At 38.5% G+C, this 19,605-nt stretch overlaps 1 protein-coding gene across 3 annotated transcripts; it reads left to right on the forward strand.

Annotated features, from left to right (window-relative positions):
- Nucleotides 1-65: 65 nt before the first annotated feature.
- On the forward strand, nt 66-14,322 carry PIP5K1C (phosphatidylinositol-4-phosphate 5-kinase type 1 gamma). 3 transcript variants are annotated; one of them, XM_053461949.1, is made up of 18 exons: nt 66-186; nt 2,154-2,176; nt 2,325-2,411; nt 3,306-3,436; nt 3,649-3,766; nt 3,848-4,000; nt 4,185-4,484; nt 5,400-5,605; nt 6,966-7,049; nt 7,217-7,265; nt 7,911-7,995; nt 9,644-9,805; nt 10,195-10,333; nt 10,611-10,643; nt 10,759-10,863; nt 10,978-11,077; nt 13,830-13,904; nt 14,190-14,322. In XM_053461949.1, the coding sequence occupies exons 1-18, from the start codon at nt 105-107 to the stop codon at nt 14,316-14,318; spliced, it is 2,061 nt and encodes a 686-aa protein (XP_053317924.1). In that variant the 5' UTR covers nt 66-104; the 3' UTR covers nt 14,319-14,322. The 3 variants fall into 3 exon arrangements, with proteins under 3 accessions (XP_053317924.1, XP_053317906.1, XP_053317915.1); XM_053461931.1 differs by lacking the exon at nt 13,830-13,904; XM_053461940.1 differs by lacking the exons at nt 10,611-10,643; nt 13,830-13,904.
- The last annotated feature ends 5,283 nt before the right edge of the window (nt 14,323-19,605 follow it).

The following is a 19,605-nucleotide window of genomic DNA, read 5'->3' on the forward strand; positions in this document are numbered from 1 at the left end:
ACGTAGGGATATTGTTCAATGGCGAGAATTTTCCGCAGTGCGTGATGACGTTGTAGGCGGTTTGTGCGGCGCAGCTGTCTGAGAACATAGAGGAAAGAAAAGGGATGGAGGATCCTGAGGAGGAAGAGGGTTTTGGGGGGACACAAGAAAGGGGAACAGGGGAAGCCGGCGATGATGTCGGGGAAGGTACGGGACGCCTTTTCTGGGTTACAAATGGCGGTGGGCGCTGGGGAGGTGTAGGAACTGACCAGAAGGGGATAAGGTTTTATATCGATATAAAGGGACCGCTCTAGGGTAGAGTGTCGGCACCGTTGGAAGGATAACGAGTTGGTTGAGGTGATGGGGTGGGAGAGTGGTGTATAAAAGACACGCGTGGGCGAAAGACTAGAGAATGGAAATGGACTTGTGATAAGTCAGAGACCTTTCTATGAGAAGGAATGCAAGAGGCCTTGGTGGGTGAGATAAGCACGGAAATTGATATTCTGAGGGGCCACAGAGCACATCACATAAAATATGAGGTCATACCAAGGTAGAAATGGATGTTTTTTGGTAAGAGGATGATTGAATATGCAATGAAAGGTGTGCAGAAAATCTGGCATGTACGATGAGATGTCATAAATGCAAGGACACTAAACACGGCGATCAGGAACGGTACCTTGGCCAGAGAATGAATGGGAAGTGGAGTAGGGCCCAACTAATTTCAATAGAGTGGCACATATGGCCGTTCAAAAACAAAGACCCAGGAGAAAATTATAGACAAAGGTGATGATGTTCAGCCACAGGATCTCTCAAATGCCTTTCCTTGTCATCTGTCCTGTTCCTTGCGCCTACTGATTTAAAGCTGTGACTTAATTGTAACTGGATCCAGGCAGACATACTGATTTTATGGAGTAAGGAGGTCACCGAGGGAGGAATAGGTTTGAGGCATTGTCACCTATATAGCAATCTGAGACTGAGAAATGGTGTGTGTTAAATAAGCTTTGGGCATTTGCATTCTGAATAATACCGAGGAACCGCAGAAGATCTTAATAGATGTTAGATGCCCGCCGGGCTTCTAGGATATTATAGAGTTGCCGGGTATAGTAATTTAAGGATGACTGTTTGTGGTACTTGCAGGAATACGATGTGTACCTGTAATATTAGGGTACGTCTGTACAGAAGAGTGAGACGTGTTATCTTGAAGGGGAGCCTGGATTCTAGGACTAACATTGCTGGGTCAATCCATGTAATAACATTTTAAAGTTATGAGCTGTAGATAAGAGGACCCTTGGTTGAACATGCCTTCCTTTGACAAACTGTGCCGCGGTTATTTGCTTCTTAATACTGTTTCTTCCCAGCACTAAGTGGCATTTTGTTTCCATCTTTTGTGCATACACTAAATGTAGTGAGACCGTTGAGAATCATGTTTTTGTTTTTTTTTTTAGCTTTGTTTCACAGTGCTATTATTAGGATGAGGGAAGTGGTATTGTGTGGTGCCGTATGATACCCCCATCCCGCTGCTGCCCAAAGAGCTTACAGTCTGCCGGGATGGCTTAGTGAGACTATCTAGCGATGATGTCAATGGAAGGATAATCTTTTGTCCAGCCTCCTCTCTGAGACTAAATCCAGCCACTGCCACAATCTCACCCTTTCCTTGTAATCCTCGCTCTTCATCTGCTTCCTGCTGCTTGTTTGTATCACTGAGGACACATAGTAGCGGTGAATAGGTTAAACTAAGAAGAGCAGTATCTGCCTAAACAGAACATGTTGACCTAGATAAAGGGGTGATCATATGGACAAAGGTATCCACCAATGAAACTGTCACCTACAGTTTTTGTAATATTTTTGTATAAATGCACAGTGTGTATATATATATATATATATATATATATATATATATATATATATATATATATATATAGGTGTGTATGTACGTGGGGCTGGGCATAGATAATACCACATATATGCATTGTATTTTCACATGTTTGAAAATAAACATAGTTATCACTTTGAAAAGTATCATAATATTTCCCCAGTGTCATAACGATTGGCATATTCGTTATAAAGCACAAATATCGACCTGCTTTCCACTCAGCGTGACTTACTTAGAGCGGCTTCTTCTCTGCCTAATCCTGTGTATGCTTTGCTTATCGCTCGCGCTTTTCTCTCCGCAGATTCGATGGCAAAGAAATCTGAGGTGAGCCTCCGCTGTACTTCTATCAGCCTTATTTATGGGACAGCTGAAGGGGTTTGTTGTCCAAGCGCACCATGCCCCGTCTTCAATTGCTAGCGTTCTCTATGTGTGTGTTTGCATTGTTGATCTCTTGATCATTTTCTTCCCTCAGGTCGCGTCGTTATCTGGGCAGACGGGAACTGGTAAGAAAATTGGGCACCGTGGCGTTGATGCTTCAGGAGAGACCACTTATAAGAAGGTTAGACGTTCATTTATACAGCTCAGCATTTCTACTACATGCACATGCCACAAGCAACTCTTCCATGGATATGCTGATGTTTGCAGAATATGTTGGTGCTTTCTAGTATGATCATAATACAAATCACATATAATGAATGTTACATGTCGTAAAATATAATGTTAACTGTCACATTTCTGAAAGAAATAGTCTCCATAAAAACAACCTGCAGATTATTCCACGTTTGCCCCGATACTGTACTTCATACACAACCTGTATGCAGGCAAACATATAATCAGTACTGAAGTGTATACTGTGTAATCGTTATGTGGTTAGATGCTGTACATTCATTTGCAGACAATGTAGGTATTTTTCCTGTAAATATATGACGGAAATAAATGGCGTTTGAAATTAGCAGTAGAAATGTGGACATGGTGCAGGACCCACAAGTGCTTAGAGATTGCTTATTCTGTAGAGATGCATCATATTATAATGTTTAGCATGCTAAAGGGGAAGTCCCATTCCAAAAATATTTTTGGTCCTGGATCATTAAAAATAGTAATCTAATAACCCCCCCCCTCGTTTTGTTCCAATAAGCTTCCTTTATCTGCTTTGGTTAGTCATGTGATATTTTGGGTGGTTTCCCCTTGCTCAAACACGACACTGAGCTGATTGTTTATGGCTTGCTAAGTTGTCCCTTCTTCCATAGAGCTCTTCCACAGGATGACATTGCATGGAGACCTGCTCAGATGCTCCAATATCTAGTGTGTTTTTGTCACAGTAAGGGGAAGTTTGAGCGTATAGATCTACTTGCAATATATAATGTGTGTTAGTCTACCGATGTTAGGGGGGTTAAATGATTACAAATGATTGTGTGTACCCACCCTTTCCACTTGTCTGTTTTCATATCCCCAGACCACATCATCCACATTAAAAGGTGCCATCCAGCTGGGCATAGGGTACACCGTTGGTAACCTAAGTTCTAAACCTGAGAGGGATGTGCTGATGCAGGATTTCTATGTAGTGGAGAGCATATTTTTCCCCAGGTGAGAGCCTGATCTCTATTATTCAATGCTTTTGTCATTAATGTTGTCTGTCTAATATTTTGGTAAAGATGGTATCTTTATTGGCAATCCATTATACTTCAGTTCACCAATAATGGTATCCACTTCATTAAAGGCTCCCTTTCTTTCTTCGCCTAACACGGTACAACTCGATACCTGTTATACTGTTTCATGGCTTCTTTCTTCTTGCATAGTGAAGGCAGTAATCTGACCCCAGCTCATCACTACCCAGATTTCCGTTTTAAGACCTATGCCCCTGTAGCGTTCCGCTATTTCAGAGAACTTTTTGGAATCCGTCCAGATGATTATTTGGTGAGTACTTTCTTGGTTTTTCTAAACTGATCTATCTTTCAGTCTTTGACTTTTTTTTAATATTTTTTTTTTTTGTAACAGTATTCCCTCTGCAGTGAACCTTTAATCGAGCTCTCTAATCCTGGCGCCAGTGGATCTCTGTTTTATGTCACCAGTGATGATGAATTTATTATTAAAACCGTGATGCACAAGGAAGCTGAATTTTTGCAGAAATTACTCCCAGGCTATTACATGGTATGTCTTGGTTGTTGTCCTCTTCTCAGAAACATCCTTTCTGGAGCTAGGCTTTGTATTTAATTTCATTGTAAATTAAATCTACCTCAGTGACTTTTATATTTTGGTTAAACCTAACAGATGCAGCACTCTGTTTTTTACCTTCAATATGTGAATATAATTATATATTTTCCTAAACTGGCAGAACCTGAACCAGAACCCACGGACTTTGCTGCCTAAGTTTTACGGCTTGTACTGTGTACAATCTGGCGGGAAGAACATCCGGGTCGTTGTCATGAACAACATCTTGCCCCGTGTGGTACGCATGCATTTCAAGTACGACCTGAAGGGCTCCACCTACAAGCGACGCGCATCGAAAAAAGAGCGGGAGAAACGCAGCCCCACCTACAAGGACCTGGACTTCATGCAGGATGCTCCTGAGGGCCTGCTCTTGGATACCGATACCTTCAGTGCGCTGGTCAAAACCCTACAGAGGGACTGTTTGGTGAGAGGCCTTCCAAAAAATACTTGTGGTGGGTCTTCTTTCCCTTCTCCCTCTCCCCACATCTCCATCCAAGCAAACTTGAAGCAAAACAACCAATTCTGGATGCATCATTTGTTTCCCTAAATTATGAAATTCTCCCTACTCAAGCTGTGTTTACCCACAAAATGATTGCATTATTTAGGTCAACCTTTAGCAAACCCGCTCACTTCCCAACCATGCCGACACTGAGGTCTTTCACAACAAATGGGATGGTTCTTTTCATATTTGTCACAATCCCAAAATGTTCCGGTCCTATAAACTCTTAAATGAGGGAAAGCTTTTCTTTCTTCATTTATTAGAACATCTATATGCTTAATTATAAACATCTTCTGTCACACTAAAGAGCACCCAAATCATGTATACATTTGTTTAAAAAAAAATTTATTTTTTAAATCCTCCCCATCCTGTACCTACTCCAACTTGAAGTGTATTTTAATGTACTTATTTCAAATGTGGCATATTTCAGATACACCTTCAAGTTGGGCCCCCACTAAAGTCAATGGGAAGTAATTGGACAGTTGCCAACAGAAAATTGCTGCTCCGTAGTTCGAAACGTACAGGCTGCTCAAAGCAGTGTGCCATTTAACCAACGTCCCTCTAGTACACAACTCTGCATGTACAAAAAAACCCTTATAGTCACAACTCCCTTATTCATTATATATGAAGCCCTTGAAGTACGTAAACAAAATGACCAGAATTCAGCTATTTTCAGTTGGCTATTTAAGTTTGCTTATAACAGAACCTTGTTTTGTAATTTTTGTTGCATGCGTGTACGCGGATTGCATGTACGTGGATTGTATGTGTCATAGACAATGTTTACAGGGTTGGATAAGGTTTTGTAGGAAGTGTGGGTCTGACTGTTCGTTGCGTGCACAGGTCCTCGAAAGTTTCAAGATTATGGATTATAGCCTCCTATTGGGGGTGCACAACATGGAGCAGCAGGAACGTGAGCGTCAGACTGAGGGAGCCCAGAGCCAAGCTGACGAGAAGCGTCCCGTGGCACAAAAGGCGCTGTATTCCACTGCGATGGAGTCCATCCAAGGAGGAGCAGCCCGAGGGGAGTCGATAGATACAGATGACACGTGAGTAGTTGTCACTAGGCTTACTCCGTTATTAAACCTGAAAGTGTGTCTGTCACTGTAAACTGTGGTTAGTTGTAGGGCTGCAACAATGAATCGATAAAATCGATAATAATCGATTTTTATATAGGGGGTATAAGGCATATCGGGGGGGCACAGTGGCATATCGGGGGTAAAAGGCATATCAGGGGACAGAGTAGCATATAGGAGGCATAAGGGATATCAGGGGGCACAGTGGCATCTCTGGCATATAGGAGGTATTTCTGGGGGCAGAGTGACAAGCTGGGGGTGAGATGTACATAACTGGGGGCAGCTTGGCAAATAAAAGAAAACATAAACAAGAGGCCTTTTTTTATTAAATATAAAAATTTTTTTACATGAATGAATATTTACTAGTAAAACTTTTTTTGGTATTTTGGTAAAACTTAGTTTGAGAAATAATGTGTTTTGGGTTCTTTGGGCACCTTTAAAATATAGCTTTAATTATGTCCGTAAAATAAGAAGGCAAATGGAGAAATAAAAGTGTTAATGACACATCTTAATGTAAATTTATACGTTTTTATTTTAAATAAATGAAAAATTTGCATATTTTTTTTTTTATCCGATTAATCGGAAAAAATTATCGGCCATCTAATCGATTATGAAAATAATCGTTAGTTGCATCCCTAGTTAGTTGGGATGCCGTGAGTTGATCCCATTGGGGGAATTGATCTACAACATCCATCTGACGCTAAGTAGCAGTTATGTATTCTTGGTCACCATCATTCTTAGGTTGCAATGGTTAGTTGTATGCGTCTATTTTTGTTTTTCTTTAAATGACTAATCAACATACTAAATTCAAACTTGATGCTACATGCAATTTATTTATGGTGTGTAAAAGCAGATTAAATATTATCAGGACACTGTGATAACAGTATAGTTTTGATTAGTCATATTTTCTTCATCCATGCTAGCATATTTCTTATACAACGTGTGTTTTGCGGCAAGAGGTGGTAATCTCATGATTGGTGAAATCTGTCTCCCATATCTTCTGTTTTTCTTAGCCCCTTTTTAGGTGTACCATAGAGAGATTGCAGAATTTCTGCCATTTTTGAAGGAATATATTTACAAATTCTAGTGCATGTTCATTTATTAATAGAACATTTATATACCTGTTTATTATTATTTATCGGTTTATATAGCGCCTGACAGAGAGAGAGAGGTCACCAGTGTCAGAGTGGGATGGAGCACTTGCTCGCCATGTTCTACTACCATCTACTTTATGGGATCAGCCCAAATTCTCCTCCTAAACTTAAACTGAGCCATAGAGAGAGAACTACACACAAAGCCAGTGTGTGCAAATGTATATTTCTCTTTATTTCAGAATGGGAGGCATTCCAGCTGTGAACGGGAGAGGGGAGCGTCTGCTGTTGTACATTGGAATTATTGACATCTTGCAATCATACAGGTGATGCACATTTTTTGTTTAAATCTCTATAGCTAATTACGTGTGTTTATTTATATATATATATATATATATATATATAATTAGGCAAATTACGTGTAATACCACTATATATATCTTGATTGACATTCCAATACTATCCATTACTCTTTTATGTGTTTGTATTTAAGGCTTATTAAGAAGCTGGAACACACATGGAAGGCTTTGGTACACGATGGGGTAAGTCCCATGCAATGTTATGTTACACTTGGTTACATTGTGTATGTTAGTAATTGTATTCCTGTGTATCACCCATGTATTCAATGCATAACGATTTACTGCCATGTTTAACACATCTCTGTCAGACATTCATATAAAACATAGTTATCCTGTAAATTTAATTCAGTCTAGAAATCATAGGGATTAGCAATGCTTTCTTTTCCTGTTGTGAAAGCAACTGTGTATTCTTCATTTGTTTTCAAACACAAGTGTTGCTTATTTAGTTCTATAAGATTTTCTATGCATGTGCAAGCTGCCTTGCAGAGGCTAATGATACTGGGGTAGGTGTATAGGATCAGTTGGGATCTCTGTGACAGTATGTAGGGCTATAAGAAATTGATCACTTATACACTATATGACCAGATGTATGTGGACACTCTCTTAATTATTTGCGTTTAGGTGTTATAACCACGCCGATTGCTAGCATATGTATTAAATTAACCACACAGGCATGTCTCCTCCAAGCATGTGCAGTAGAATGGTGAAGGGCTTGGTGGCTTTTAACATGGCACTGCCATAGGCTACCACCTTTGTCATATAGTATCTATGGTTGATTATTCTTTCATTGAAAAACATTGTATATTGACACTGCCTATTTTGTTTCAGGACACTGTGTCTGTGCATAGACCGAGTTTTTATGCAGAACGATTCTTCAAATTCATGACTAACACAGTGTTTCGCAAGACAACCTGTGAGTATATGTGTTTGCCTATAAAATAAAAAATGGATATAGCTGTATTAGTCAATCATAATTTGAGTCATAACTTTGAGTTTAGTAGAGATGAAGACTTATGACCACAGCCTTCCAAAATACTATAGGGAAACATGTTTTTTTTAGTATTTATATGACTATGACTATGACTGTAATCATACTTTGCCGTGTATATTTCATGTAATGCGTTTGCTAGCAAATATGATATTTAACTTCAAGGTTGCCCTAAAAACAAGCAGGTTAGTTACTGTAGATGGCTGTAGAACAGGGCAAACAAGTGCTGCATCTCATTCCGATATTGGTGATGGCAAGATTAGCTTGAACTTGAGTAGGATAAGATGAAAAAATGGTCTGTTGTATATCCAGGTCAGTGTTGAACGGATGCCAGTTTATGAATGATCCTTCACACTTTGTTACTGTAGTTTAGGAAGCATTAATCCGTACACAGAAAAAAACGTTATTTTCCATCTGCCAAATAAAGGCCATTGCTTACATCCAAAATACCTCTGCTTCTTTAAACGGTGATCACCAACAGATCACGATACAGAAGAGTAGAATACAGGGCACTTCAGGGGGCCAGATGCATGAACCCCGGTCATGTGATCGTTGGGATTTTTTGGTCCCATCTCAGTGTTAGTTTAGTGTGGGGAATTTGCAGGTTTAGTGTTAACAAGAGAAAAAATGTGATTGCAAAAGAGATTACATTTCCATTCAAACTATATATTTTCACTCAACCTAGAGAAGTTTAAAACTTTGCTGGTGAAACTACTTGTTTTAAAATATTCTGCCCTTGTATTTCTAGTAAAACTAAATTATATATAATATAAATAGCCTTCAAAGAAAATGCTCGTCATGGTAAAAAAAAAAAAAAAGATAAATACGAGTAGTTTGTGTGGGTTATGTCAGGATTCTCGAGTGCAGATTGTCCTCTGTCATGAAGTGGTTGGACTATTGTGTTAGAGCATATCTGGAAAGGTCCCTTTTTGTATTTTTCCTGTATCTTCTGGACCTCAGTATGTTAAAGGCTAGCCTACTCTGGGCAGTCATCAGAATACATTGTAAGCCCAATTGTGACAACTAGAAGGTAACCATTCTTTAAAAATGTTTACATTGTGGATGAAAGCTCAAACCCATTTGGGATTTAACATTTATGTTAAAGGATAATATTGAAACCCATGATGGTAAGCTTTTCCACGAGGAAGAGCTCATTCTCAGTCGTAAAGATATTCTCAGATTTTACTTTTGATGTAGCCATTCTTCACTGTAATGTGTTTCAATAAAATAAACAGATAAAAAAAGCTGTTCTACATTTAATATCACAGACCCCAAGTTACTTTTGCCGCTCCTTCTGAGCGCACCGTGCATTCCGCTTCCTGCAGGCTTAAGTGGTTTGTCAGTGTTGTCAGATGCTGTCCCTCTCTTCTTTGTTATTTTGATGCATCAAGTGACCTCATTTATGATTAATGTACAACCCTGTTGGGGGAAAAAGTGACTTGTTTGTAAAAGCCACCTGTTGGCTATGCTTGGTCCAAGAATTTATATTATGTGGCGGTTTAGATGGTGATTAAAGGCTATGTAGAATATTTTTTTTTTCTTTTTTAAACAAATCTCTCCTCTTATCCCTCAGCTCTGAAGTCTTCGCCTTCTAAAAAGGGTAGGAGTACCCTTCTGGCCCCTCGCCCTACTGGACCTTCAGCTGCCTTCTCAGCTGGACAGTTACCTATGGAACAGGAGGACGTGAAATATGACTTGCGGGGAGCCCGTAGCTATCCAACTCTGGAGGATGACAGTAAGTTTTAGACTAGGAGGAAACATGCAAACACTCAAAGGAATTAGGTTTGTTCATCACCCTGCCCTTCAGATGCAATACATTTCCTACAGCAGAGGGAAACTATAAGGATGATTTCCTCCTGTATGGATTAATAAATTGGTCGTAGTGAGTGGTTACGTTATGCTGAGTTTTGGTTTTTGTTGGCTATGTAACCCAGTGACAATATAGGGCAGTGCCTGCAGTTATGAGGTCCTTACTTTTATTTTAAAACGTTTTACACGTTTAAGAATTGATCACATAAACTCTTCTGGCACACCCTATTGGAATTATGGTTATAAACATTTGCCGTGGTATAATAAAGGTATGGAAGATAAAGAGATAATGTATCCATTTCTTTTCATACATAGACAGACCTGATCTTCTCCCCTGTACACCTCCTTCATTTGAAGAGGCCACAACAGCCTCCATTGCAACCACCCTTTCCTCAACTTCCCTGTCTATTCCAGAGCGATCTCCCTCTGAGACCTCAGAGCAACCACGGTACCGGTGAGTACATTTTAGCACATCATGCGATGGACAAATGCTACGCTAATAATTGGGACAGGCGTTTATGCCTTTTCTAAGTGTGCAGGAAAATCATTGGGTTCTAGAAGCCTTTTTACCATGACAAAAAAATGTATTTTATTTGTTACATTAGAGGAGAAGCAAATTCAAATTGAATAATAAATAAAAAGGTACAGATTTAGGAGAAAAACGGTGTGTGTAAATAAGTATTGTGATTTGGTGAACGGTACGTGACCTGGATTCTTTTCCTTTGCCACAGGCGACGTACTCAGTCATCTGGCTTTGATGTTCGGTAGGTGGTTGTCGCCTTGATTAATTAGTGTAATCAAATTAAGGTGTACTGTTTTGTTTGGGAACTTATTTTTATGCAAATAATCTTCATCTGCGGTTCTGTTGTTCATACTTAGATCTCATGAAGATCCCAGAGTAGAAGATGAGCCTCAGCAAATCACGGTTGAGGTGGAAACTAGAGTGGAGAGTGTGGCTATAGTGAAGGAAACTGAGGGCCAGGGGTGAGTAAAGTTCATTGTCAACCATTATTATTATTTTATTTGCGTACCTAGAAACTTTAGGGAGTTTATTTATTATTATTTATGTAACAATTTGACTTTTTTCCCCCCTTACAGTGAGGCATCCGGCTTCACTGGCGAAACTGGTCCTGGGGAAGAGACTGCAAGCCAGAGGTCAGAGGAAGAAGAGGAGGTGCCAGTGACCGATATTTATTTTGTAAGTCATTCATACCACTTGTTTTTCTATAGGAGCTGCTAGTTCTGGGACCTTTTAAAAAGTGTTTTCAGTGGATAATCTGTTATGCTGTAGGCAGTGAAATATATATAATATATTATAGGGTCACCTTATATTCAGGGCAAATTCTCAAAATTGTCTAGGCATTGAATGAATGCAACATTTAAACTAAAACATCTGTGCTTCTGGAACTTACTGAGGTCGGTAGAAAAAGGAACACATTAAATAGGAACGTTTTTGTAGATAATGACCGCATCTAGAAATTTGTAGATGGGTCTAAACTCAATGCAGTATTAAAAGGTAAAACGTATATACTCGGCACATGCGCAGGGGAGTCTAAATACACTTTAAAACGGTTTAATTCATCCAGATGAAGTTGAGTTTCGGCAATACAGAATAGTGCAGTTCTACAGTATATCGATGATTGCAAGCACAGACCTGAATAACTGACAAAAAAGGAGAGAATCATAGCAAAACATTAAATACATTTCCTAATCACATTTCCTAAGCTTTTTAAATTGCACAGCTTGCTTCAATGTATCCATGTTAAGGACAAGATAGTTTTGCTGATAGATTAATGGAATTTTGTTATTGTATATAAAATATAAATATAATACGTAAAACAGAGCTTTGCACTTTTTAAAATTGTGCAGTGAGATTATTTTTTTTTTATATCATTTTTTATAATATATAAATATCAGTACCCACATATGTAAACGGTTGTAGTAGTTAAGTATATATGTTTTGGTTGTCTGTCTTGCTTGAAATTCAGCTTGTATCAAGAGGACCTGGACACGTTTTTGACGTTTAGCATAACTGAACCTTATTATTACTTTGATATCTGCCCTGAGGTTTGCTTTGCTCTGATTTGGATTTAGTGACTAAGTTGAAAATAATTGTCTTTTATTTCTATAGCACCAACAATTCATGCAGCGCTTAATACAATACATATATTCAAGGGGTATGACAAGCCTAGAGTTGACAGACTAAGACAACCCGATACATTAAGTGGAGAGAGAGCTCTGCTCGCAAGCTTACAATCCTTCGGGAATGGGGTAACAAACATAAGGAACAGAGAAAGGGTGAGAGGTAGTTACGGGGGTTGTAACAGTGGCAGGGAAGTTCTAGCAACCAAGATGGTATGCTTCTTGAGTGTTGGGAAGGAGGCTGAAAGCTGAAGGTTCGGTGGAAGTAGGTTCCAGAGGTATGGGGCAGCTCGAGTGAAGTCTTATAGATGAGAAGAGGGTGAGGAAAGAAGCCTTAGCCCATGGGAAGAATGTAATGGTGGAGTAGGGGAGTAATATATATATATTATAAAATATAATTTTTAAGGTAATAGGGAGCCAGTGGAGTGCAAGGAAAATAAGCCTAGCATTTAGGACAGACTGCAGAGGAGAGAGTTGAGACGGTGGAATGCCAACCAGAAGAGTGTTGCAGTAGTCAATATGTGTTGTGTTGTGAGGTGATAAAAAGGTTATATGGACTGATTTGATTGTTTAATGAAGCATACACATTTTAGCATCTCACAAAACACTCTACTTTAACAAATAAGACTTGCCTATGCATAGCATGCCCTGGGAGCTGAATTGCTCACTACTTTGTTATAATGTTTGGTTTCCTGCAATAGTATAGAAAGTAGATGGGTAATATAATATGCCCTGTTCTCTGCGTTAGCTAATTAATACACCATCAGTACTATTTGAGATCAGAATTAAAGACAAAGTTTGGTTAATAGCGGAATGCTACAGTGGTTTCATGTATATGCTAACTTTACAGTAGGTAGCAACTGGCTTGTTGGTTGTTTTTTTATTTTAAATATCACATAAAGATGGCTTATTGTTTGTTTAATTAAACCTTACAAAAACAAAAAAATCTGCTATGCCTCATAAGCACGTGTTGCTTATCTAGATGCCTATGACTACTTGAAGAACTAAATTTTAAGTGCAGAGACTGAAGGTACAAGCATGCCGTGGATGTGCAGTATGCCATTAGCACCTTTTATTAATAGTTTTATATTTTGGATGTGTTTTGTCTTTCTTACTACAATGTGACCTGCAGTTCTAAGAGTATAATACTTACCAAAATTAATGCGTTGGTGATTAAAGGGGCATTAAACGATATAAAGTATCATACTTTTCTATTTTAACTCATTTGGGTTGAAAGTAAAAGTTGTTTTTTTTTTTTTTTTTTTTTTTTTTTTTTTTTTTTTTTATACATGCAAAAATATATACGTTATCTTTTAATGTCCTTTTCACTTTGATTTGATTTTTATTGGACTCCTTCTAACTCTTTAATGCTTTAACTGTTTCACTGGCAGCTTCTATCTAAATATCATGATCTTGCACCTCCTGCGGTTGTAGCTTTCTTTTTAGTATACTGTACTGGGAATAATAATTGGTACTCTAGGCTAATAAAGGCCTTTGTAACCTACTTGGCACAGGAGGTTATACATTTATCCAAGTCAGCCACACACCCTTCTCTGCATGGGTAGGCCTCTTCCTCCCTATGTTGCATTTTATATACGGACCATTTCTGTTATACCCTATTCCTTCTGGAAGGTAATATCCAGCTTCTTCTTCTCTTCCCCAGCTATCTAGCAAATCTTTACTGGTTTACTACTTTCTCTCTGCTTGTGACCATCTCATTTCATTCTCTCGCATCTCTCATCCTTCATATTTCTCTACCTCCCTTTGTCATCTCTTTATTGTGCATCTTCATGTCATCGTGGGGACAGTTCACGGATGGGAGATACTGGGTGTACTCCCCACGCCTCCACCGGATGCACTCAAACTCCTCATCAGCTGACTCTGTGAGTGAGTACCTCTAAGTGCGTTAACGCTGCTTGCTTCAAAGGCACCTTCAACGCATTATTAAACAGTGTTAGAATGATACAAATAGAGATGAAACTAATGATGAAGCCGATGACTTGTTTAGTTTTAAGTAACCCCCGGTAGTTATTTGTGAAATTGGGAGATGGATGTAAGGCCGCTAAGTTGTTATATTCTCCTTCTGTTTTTCACTTTCTCTTGCATCTTTCCTGCTCACTGTGCTTCTTCTGCTCCTGCCTGCTTTCTTCTCCCCGTCTTTGGTTCAGCCACCTGATGACCGGAGCTGGGTTTACTCCCCGCTCCACTATAACGCCCAGATGCACTCGGATGAGGAAAATGACACAGTAAGTTCCAAAAGGAATTTAAAACGTGTGATCTTGCACATCTATTACTAAAAAAAATAAAAAAAATTTAAAAAAGGGTCAATCTGTACACTAACACATTTTGAAAAGTGTTCTATTAGGGTACAAGTTCTTTTAATTTATGTGATGGGAAAAGGGATAGAATACAAATATCCTTTAAATTTGAGTCGTTTGGGAAAAACATCTTGAGGCGGAGGATGTGCTTGATCTAATATATCAAGCAAACAATTAGAAACATAGAAACATAGAAAGTGACGGCAGATAAGAGCCAGAAGGCCCATCCAGTCTGCCCAACCTCTGAGTACTCTCCTTTAGTACTTGCCCTTATCCTATATCTAGCTTGGCATTATGCCTATCCCATGCTTGCTTAAATGATTATATTTATTATAACAATTATATATATATATATATATATATATATATATATATATATATATATTTACTACAAAAGTCTATACATTTCTAAATTTTCACAAAACCTTAAAATACCCAAAAATCAGTCAGAGTCAGAGAGGAGAGAGAATTAATCTGCTCAAATGTCAACCGAAAGCCTATCCCAGGGCAAGAGATTAGCACCAGCGGCCTGTTATTTATGTGAAACCTGATTATAAAAGGCTTGGGTTGGGGATCTTTACATGTTATGCCATGCTCAACGTCCACCCACCAATGTGGTCGGCCAGCTGGGGAGCATGATGATGATGATGATGATGATGATGATGATAATGCAAGAAGTTTGGTAAACGTAAGCCACCTTCCTTCTGTGGCATGTACATCACTGCTCTGGAAGCCAATATATTTGAACATATATAACGGGATGTGGAGACTACTGTAGATGTTCAAAGATCTGAACAAAGTATTTGCCACTAACCTTTTCAGCATCTACAGAGAAAACGCTAGAAGGGTGGGGCTAGTGGGGGCTACTTGTGGTGGTTATTACTAGTTATTGATTTATAAAATGCAGTCATATTCCGCTGGACTGTACAATGGGTCATCAAATCTATACAGCACCTGCGTGGATGAGAGGTGTTAAGGTTGGATTACATTCGTAAGGTAGCTGCTTTGGGAAATCAGATCAAACTTTAGTAGTTGTTCTGTAACTCCTGGCCTCCAGGTGAGATCTATGCTCCTGGAAGAGAATAGTATGAGTCCTTAGCATGTCATCGGGCAGGTTGCCACGCTTCATCACAGATGTAATCCGTTTAAGAAGGAAGGGAGAGAGAAGTCTTATAGCAGAGACCTGGTAATCCACTGGGTCCGGGTGTTTTTCTTTTGGTTTATTTTCTTTAATAATAGCTTGGATCTCCTTTATCAGGAAGGGTCAGGAACTCAAGGCACCTAAAATAAATAAATATTAAAAACCCATCCTCCTGTAGGAAAGTATTATCCTCTCAGAACTTTTTTTCTTCCTCTGGCTTTAAACCTTTTACCCTCGCTTTGCATTAACATTTACCTTCTATGGGGCTTGTTCCCCATTTTGAGCCTCTCTCAGCTCCTTGTACTTGCCCTCTCCCTCCTTGCATTGCCTCTATGTCTCTACCATATACCCGTATTTTGAGTTTCTGTAGACACCGAGCTCTTTAATTCCTCGTCCCTTGTTATGTTTTCAGGACATAGAGATTGTTTGACATCATATTAGATTTTAAGAGTTAGACATGTTATAAATTGTACATAGTGCAACTGGAAAAACAATCAAAATGTACTTACCCACCCATCCTTAGGACTTCCATCTATTTTTAACATTTAAAGGACAATTACAAGATGTGTATCCCTTTTTGCAAGCTGTAATTTTTCGGTATACTGGGACTTAATCGTGCTTGCAGGTTCCAATACTTTCCCACCAAAGTGTGCTTATGAAAAGCAGACAAGCCCTGCTTATTTACTAGGGCCATTCTGCCACTTTTCATGCATCCATTACTTCACCAACCTCTTCTATTTAGCATTAAGAAATTTGATTTCTGTTGTGTGTCGTGGCTGCTGATTGACCCATCAGAAGTCATTTGGAATTAGCCAGTAAGGCCGGTAAAGAGGAAGGCTAAGAACGAATTGGGTGAAGCAGTGCTTTTGTGGGTCTCTATCACTTTCCTCTTTCTCCAGGCAAGTGATCTAGTCTAATTGTAGAAAAAAAACCAATTGAAGTTTAATTGTTGTATGAAGCAATTAATCTAATATGGCTATGATCTGTTTGTTAGATTGCATGCATTCAGTAATCAATAAAAGACGGCCAAGATTAAAAATCTGAGACTTACAGATAGCATTCAGTGTGTTGCTTATATAGCAAGACAGCATGACAAATTCCCAGCCCAGGTTGTGAAGATAACAATGTGCGTTCGGGCCATCCCAGTGCGGATTATGGTCTGTGTGGGCCCTTGCTTTTGTTCTGTTGCAGGCAAGCCTCGTTTATCTCTGGTGGCATTGACCCCAAGTGGCGCTTTTGCGCTATCCTATTGTTCCCTATGGATATAATTGTACATAAGTGTCCACGTGTGCTTTCTAACCAACATGTATCTTTGTCTTTCAGTAATTGCTGTGCAAAAGAACCAAGGAAGTGTCCTCGCCTCACTGCCTACAGCTCCTAAACGGCTAGTCTCGAGAAACGTGGGAATTGCCTGTGGCTTTGAAAGATGTATTCAACAGGCAGAATTTGCAGCATAGCGATTCTGTATCCTCTGCTGTATGATATATGTAATCCTATAATTAACTTCTTGTACTTTAACGTACACTCATCACTAGGGGGGCTGTGTGTGTGTTAACAGCTTAGGAAAAGGATTCAATCTCGACTACCAGAGGGATTTGTACGGTGTCTAAATTATTTGAAGGGTTCTCTGGAAGTTAAATCGCACACGTCAACCTCTGCACAATTTCTCTTTTTAGTAGTGGTCCAGTGGCTTTATGTTCGTGGGTGTTTTTTTTTTTATTATTTTTTAATTTATTATTTGAAGTATAGATATATATATAAATTTATATGGAGGAGGTTGAATAATATACAGCAGATTACACCACCATAGCCCCGTGTAACATACATCTATCAGAATAGTTTCATGATATGGGCTAGTGTATTTATGGGCTAGTGTATTACCCCCGTCACTATAGTAGCCCGCTAGATGGTTGTCTAATCTTGGCTCATTTCACTTTACAGTTCCTTACAATTCCAGCTGCCCGTTTCTAATGCATGTCTTTTTAATTATACATTTGTGTTTTGGAGCTTCAGCATTTGTTTAGATGCTTATTTCCCTGTATAACTTATCTTATTACAAATTACTGTTTACATTTTAGGAGTGGGGACATTGTCTGTCTGAAATTGTCATGGCCTATCATCTGTTTTTATGTATATAGTTGTATTATTTTGTGATGCCTCGCTGCTAAATGCAAGTGATGTATTCTATTCAAGTCCAAATACTGACTCCACAGCATAAAGTAGCATACATTTAAAGAAAATGAATAGTTAACAGTATTTTCCCTTTCTGATTGCGCTCAAAATATTTTGTTTTCTTATTTAATTTGCTGAATGCACACCCATTCTTTTCTTTTCATGCCTTTTTAAGAATAAGGCACTTATGTTATGTTTTAGCACTGGTAAAGGGGTGTGCTAATACATAATTACAAACACTGTATCTACATTTGCACTTGCAAGGCAATAAAGGCACTATATATATATGGTTGACCTCAGAACATCCTTATTATATCCCATATAATGATTTCGTGTCGGTTAACAAATTCTGATAGTGACAGTGATTTTATGTTTTTGTTTCTTTTTAGATATTATTTTTTTAATTCTGTAACCGTGTCATTCCCATATGGATCTTTAAAGTAGCAGCGCTGAATCTTGCCGAAGTAAACAATGGTTATTTTTGTAAGAAAGGGTTAAGCAGGTTTTTGGTTCTGATGCATTAAAGTTTTATACAGTCGCATATTTGTCATGCTTATTTCTGTGTTGTGTTGCACATTGTGTGTGTTTTTTGGTTTTTTTGTGTGTGTGCTTGTTTAACTGATGCTCAAAAGGTTATATATTTAAATAGTTTTGATCTGTGTGAACTAATATCAAAGGCTATGAAATATTTCAAACGCAGTCATACATTTTTAAAGACTTTTTGAAATAGAAATATTTTGGAACTTGCGCAATGTGCTCTTGTGTTTTTAGTTTGTGTGGTGAACATGAAACATCCTTTTTAGATATGTAGATGTCGTTCTCAAATAAATAAGGCAGGACATAATGTGCTTGGGAGTAACTGGCTTTGCCAGTATGGCTCCTAAATCTTTTAGTTGTATATTCATGTAAATATATGGTTTATTTCCCATTTTCATTGTGACTGTGTCCTTTTTTCTGATTGCTGCTATTATATAGTGAATTTATCAGAAATGTACTGTATTAAAGTATATATTAAAGTTCACTGTTCCCTTTTGGTTTGTAGTGGATCTGCATGCGGTGGCATACATTGCATACATTAACTACATAACATACAGCTAAAGAATAATAGATACAAGTGATATATTGTGACACTTCATAGCATGTCAAGATACTTATGCGCTGTGCTTATCATAACTGCAGCAACAACGCTAACTTTTTATAACTTTAATAACTCCTGAAATTGTAGGAATCGCTTCTTTATAGCTTTGTCTAGATTCTACTTGGCTTTCAATCATATGTAGCATATTGCAACAATGGGCAGGCTTCTCTATCCAAATTTAACAGTGAACAGTACAAAAAATGTGTGTGTGTGTGTGTGTGTGTGTGTGTATGTATATATATGCCCTGACATCTTATTGCCCTAGCCCTACATAATAAATAAAAAAAAAAAACCTTCCCAGTAGTATTACAATTAGTACATTATAGGATAATATGTAAGAAATGGATGTGGCCCTTTTAGACCATAAAACATATGTTCTGTAATCAGGGGATGTTGCCCAACATAAATTGGGTTATTTTTTTTTGGAATTGGCACCTACTGTGTAGAAGAAATCCTAAGCAAAATTAGAATATTTTTTTTGTTTATTTCTATAATTTCAAAAGAAACCCCCCTGTGTCCTGAAAATGTTTAATTTGTGTGGGGGATATCCAAACACAGAAGGGAGGGAATTTTAGGGCACTAAATTGGTTTACATGCATTCTTTTTTTTTAGTAGGGCTAAAACTTCCAACTCTTGCTATAGTGTTTTCATCTCATACCTCCCTATTCTGTCACAGAAATAGCCTTGTTATGACTACAATGTACAAGAACTGCATACGCTGCTCCCAGAAACCAGGGACCCGTGTATTTTGTGTGATCGAGTGCATGTGTCCACACGCAACATCAGGGGTAGAACTAGAAACCACTGGGCCCTAG

This window comes from Spea bombifrons, chromosome 1, assembly GCF_027358695.1.
Source record: "Spea bombifrons isolate aSpeBom1 chromosome 1, aSpeBom1.2.pri, whole genome shotgun sequence".
In the NCBI taxonomy this organism is placed as follows: Eukaryota; Metazoa; Chordata; class Amphibia; order Anura; family Pelobatidae; genus Spea; species Spea bombifrons.

Excerpts from the sequence above, each read along its gene's own strand:
- PIP5K1C (XM_053461949.1), top strand. The coding sequence starts at position 105 with ATGGAGGATCCTGAGGAGGAAGAGGGTTTTGGGGGGACACAAGAAAGG. Across the intron at positions 7,050-7,216 it reads GACATCTTGCAATCATACAG|GCTTATTAAGAAGCTGGAAC; the intron begins GTGATGCACATT and ends TTTGTATTTAAG. Across the intron at positions 7,266-7,910 it reads AGGCTTTGGTACACGATGGG|GACACTGTGTCTGTGCATAG; the intron begins GTAAGTCCCATG and ends ATTTTGTTTCAG.